General features: G+C 49.2%; 1 protein-coding gene across 2 annotated transcripts; it reads left to right on the top strand.

Moving 5' to 3' along the window:
• The first annotated feature begins 1161 nt into the window (after positions 1-1161).
• On the top strand, positions 1162-3675 carry LOC140755624 (uncharacterized). Of its 2 annotated transcripts, XM_073090936.1 has the most exons (3): positions 1162-1271; positions 1673-2410; positions 2513-3675. In XM_073090936.1, exons 1-3 carry the CDS (start codon positions 1217-1219, stop codon positions 3400-3402), a joined length of 1683 nt encoding a protein of 560 aa, XP_072947037.1. In that variant the 5' UTR covers positions 1162-1216; the 3' UTR covers positions 3403-3675. The 2 variants fall into 2 exon arrangements, with proteins under 2 accessions (XP_072947037.1, XP_072947029.1); XM_073090928.1 differs by having other exon boundaries at positions 1673-3675.
• Positions 3676-3996: the final 321 nt, after the last annotated feature.

The following is a 3996-nucleotide window of genomic DNA, read 5'->3' as shown; positions in this document are numbered from 1 at the left end:
TCCTAACAATATTAACAAAAAATGCAACCGGTACATCCGAATTATTATTAACCGGCCGTGGGAATGTGTATGCGTAATATAATTATTCTGTCAGTATGTTAAATGATTTGCTTGTTAATTTGTACAGATAAAACCTTTTTTTTTTCTTCTCGAGGGGGAAACCTATAAAAGGTACCCGACGACGTGGGAGCGACGCCGGGTTATGTGGGATTTTTACCGCACTAAAACCCCCCCGGTGGCCGTCCTCAACGCTTGTTGGAGAACTCCGGGATCTCCAACGGAACACAACCGGAACCCTCCAAGCGCGATGCCCAACGGGCTCTACCCTGGGGGGGCAGTTTTCGCTCCTCCCACACCATGTAGTGTTTACGACGGTATGCGACCACACATACCGCCGTCCTTCCCGGGGTCGCTGGCTGGACGGTTCGAGCTCCCACTCTTGCCGCCCGCAATCCCGGAAGGCCACTTTTAGTCGCCTCCTACGACAGGCAGGGGATACCGTAGCCCTATTCTAGTCCCGGAACTACAGGGACAGTACAGATAAAACCTAGTCACGCTACGCTGAGTCTCAGGTTCCCCATGTAAACTTCGGGATACATAAAACACTCTTATATAGAAATTTAACATTTAAAAAATTAAGTCAATCTACGTACCTGGGGAATCTTGGACCTGACTGAGAGGCCGCGTTTCTACCCAATGCTAATTAAAGCTGAATATTTTATTTCACATTCAAAGTTCAGAGCATCCCATTGCACAGTTTTCGCCTAAAACCATACAGAGGGGCGATGGACATTTTTAGTTTAAAGTCACCCCTGTAAAGGGGTTACATTTTAAATAAATGATAAATTTTACCACTTCCATCATAGTGGGTAGTTGTATTAAATTTTTAATTACATTTCTTCTATCATTATAAGATTGATCAAAACAAAAAAGCTGAAAAACAAAATCCCTACTAACGTAAGGATAGAGCTTTAAAAAGTATAAAATAAGAAATTTTAAATGAAAACGTTATGCACAATAAAATAAAATATTGTAATACTAATAAATGAGACAAACAAACCCGCGATCAATGAATAGTGAATGATAAAAAACCATATGATTTCCCAGTACGGAGTTGTTCTCACAAACTCGTTCACGATTACGTAGCTTTTATAAAGTAAAGTTGTATAAAAGGATGCTTATTTTCAAATTGTCTACAGTTAAGAGTTAGCCAGCGATGAGACAGTTGTACATCTTGTTAGGAATAGTAGTAGCCTTCGGCGATGCCTCAGGTAATTTCTTAGTGCAGTACACTCCTTTATACATAAGAGGTCATATTTACGTTTATAGTGCATAGTTACTATAAATTAAATTTAATAACAATATTAATTATATATTCATACGGCTTATAATACTGGTTTTTATAGTCTATGAAATTGTTAGGTTCAAGTTTATGGTTCTCTTTAGTTTATACGGCAATAATATACAACAATTATGTAATAAAAACTTTTAAAAGACTATTTTGATATAATTAACGTTATTTTTTAACTTGAACAAGGTGTTTGAGCAATTAATACAAAAACTCTTTAACTGCTTATAAATTAAGTAGAGCTCAATGAACATTAGTGTAAAAAGTGCCGTTTTTATAATTTTATAAATATGTATATGAATATTGGATCCTTTTTATTTTCAGAGCGAGTTCGCCGAGGCTACGGCGGAGGCGGCGGTGGCGGTGGCGGTGGATTTGGATTTGGCGGTGGTGGCGGTTTCGGATTCGGAGGCGGTGGCGGCGGCGGCGGAGGGGGCGGTCTTGGCCTCGGAGGCGGCTTAGGCGGCGGCCTGGAAGTTGTAAAGAGTGGTGTACATGATATTCTCGGAAAAGTTGGCTCTGGCTTCAACCATCTCGCTGGTGGATTCGGAGGAGGACTCGGAGGAGGCGCTGGAGGTGGACTCGGAGGCGGTGGCGGAGGAGGTTTAGGAGGCGGCGCAGGCGGCAGTGGCGGAGGAGGATACGGCGGCAGTGGCGGTGGAGGATACGGCGGTAGTGGCGGTGGAGGCTCAGGCGGAGGCCTAGGAGGAGGCAGTGGCCTAGGAGGAGGCAATGAAAAAGTTATATACACAAAGTCCAATGATGGCAAGTCTGGCGGATTCGCATTCACCGGTTCGTCTGACAACGGTGGTTATGGAGGTGGCGGCGGATACAGCAGCGGTGGTGGTGGATATGGAGGCGGCGGTGGAGCTGGCTTCGGCGGAGGCGCCGGTGGAGGGAACGGTGGAAGCGGCGGCGGTGGCAAGGGAGGATACGGAGGCAACGGTGGCGGAACCGGAGGCGGTTTCGGCGGTGGAGCTGGCCTCGGAGGCGGCATTGGCGGAGGAGGTGGTGCTAGTGGCGGATACGGTGGTAGTGGCGGACACGGAGGAGGCAACGGAGGCGGCTCCGGTGGTGGTCTCGGAGGAGGCAATGGAGGCGGCGGCGGTGGAGGCCTTGGAGGAGGCAATGGCGGCGGTGGTGGCCTCGGAGGAGGAAATGGAGGCGGCGGTGGATTAGGTGGGGGCCACGGTGGCTCAGGGGGTTTGGGCGGCGGCGGTAGCGGTGGCTTCGGTGGATCTGGGGGTTTTAGTGGTGGCCTCGGAGGTGGCGCTGGAGGAGGTGGTGGATTAGGAGGCGGTGCTGGAGGTGGTCACGGAGGAGGTCATGGAGGATCAGGAGGGCTCGGAGGAGGCCATGGAGGACCAGGCGGGCTCGGAGGAGGCTTTGGAGGATCTGGTGGATTTGGGGGAGGCCTTGGAGGTTCAGGTGGAAGCGGAGGAGGCCATGGAGGATCGGGTGGATTCGGAGGCGGTAGCGGTGGCTATGGAGGAGGAAATGGCGGAGGAGGCGGTGGCGGCCGTGGTGGCGGCGGTGGTCTCGGGGGCGGTCACGGTGGCTCAGGCGGTTTAGGCCTGGGCGGAAGCTTCGGTTTGAGCCTCGGAGGTGGAGGCGGAGGTGGCGGAGGACTCGGTGGAGGCCACGGCGGATCGGGCGGTCATGGCGGCGGTGGAAGTGGCGGTCTCGGGGGCGGTCTCGGTGGCGGCCTTGGCGGAGGCGGTGGACTAGGGGGCGGCCACGGCGGATCTGGCGGATTCGGCGGCGGTGGAAACGGAGGTGGTGGTCATGGAGGATCCGGTGGCTTTGGAGGTGGTGGCTCCGGAGGCTACGGCGGCAGTGGTTCTGGAGGCGGTGGCCCTGGAGGCTACGGCGGCAGTGGCTCTGGGGGCGGTGGCTCCGGAGGCTACGGCGGATCTAACGGTGGAGGTTGCGGCTCCGGCGGATGCGGTGGCTGCAGCACGTGTGGCGGCGGAGCACACGCCAGCTCTGGAGCGTTCGCTTCTGCCAGCGCTAAAGCCTCCGCTTCAGCTAGCGCGGGAGGTTACGGACGATAAGAAGATTTGCTCAACTAAGAGTGACAGCTACTACATTTAAAGCCTTAAATAAAGATCTGCTTGTAGCTAAGAAAACAAAATTTAACGCCATTTTATATCTCATTAAAATAGGCAATTTATACTCAAATACAAAATTAAGATCGCACAAGTTGCCATAATATCTGTTATCTGTTAATATAAATAAATGTAAATCTTTCAATAATGACTGTGATCGACTATTATAATACATAGGATTAAGTTATGTAGATAATAAATAAAATTAATGCAAGTTTACGTCGTGTTCTATTATTATCATGTCCGTGAACCTTAGCTCATTTTAATGGCAGCATCTTAGTTAAAATATTATAGATAATAGAGAATAACTATTATATCTCCTTATTGAATCGTTAAATAACATCGTATAATGTATGTAATCTGTAAATCGCGAGAATAGTTGTTTGTGAATTGAGGATATTAATAATTGAGGTCTGAGCAATATAATTATACATAAGCGTCATTTTTAGCGTTCCCTACACAAAGAATAAAAACGGAACTCTGTTACTAAACCTCTGCTGTCTGTCCGTCCGTCACAGGGCTCTATCTCTTGAATCGTAA

Source organism: Epargyreus clarus, unplaced genomic scaffold, assembly GCF_041222505.1.
Source record: "Epargyreus clarus isolate Ecla_fem2 unplaced genomic scaffold, WU_Ecla_fem_2.2 ptg000003l, whole genome shotgun sequence".
Taxonomy (NCBI): Eukaryota; Metazoa; Arthropoda; class Insecta; order Lepidoptera; family Hesperiidae; genus Epargyreus; species Epargyreus clarus.
Note: the sequence above shows the minus strand (reverse complement) of the source record. Positions and strands in the feature narration are given on the sequence as shown.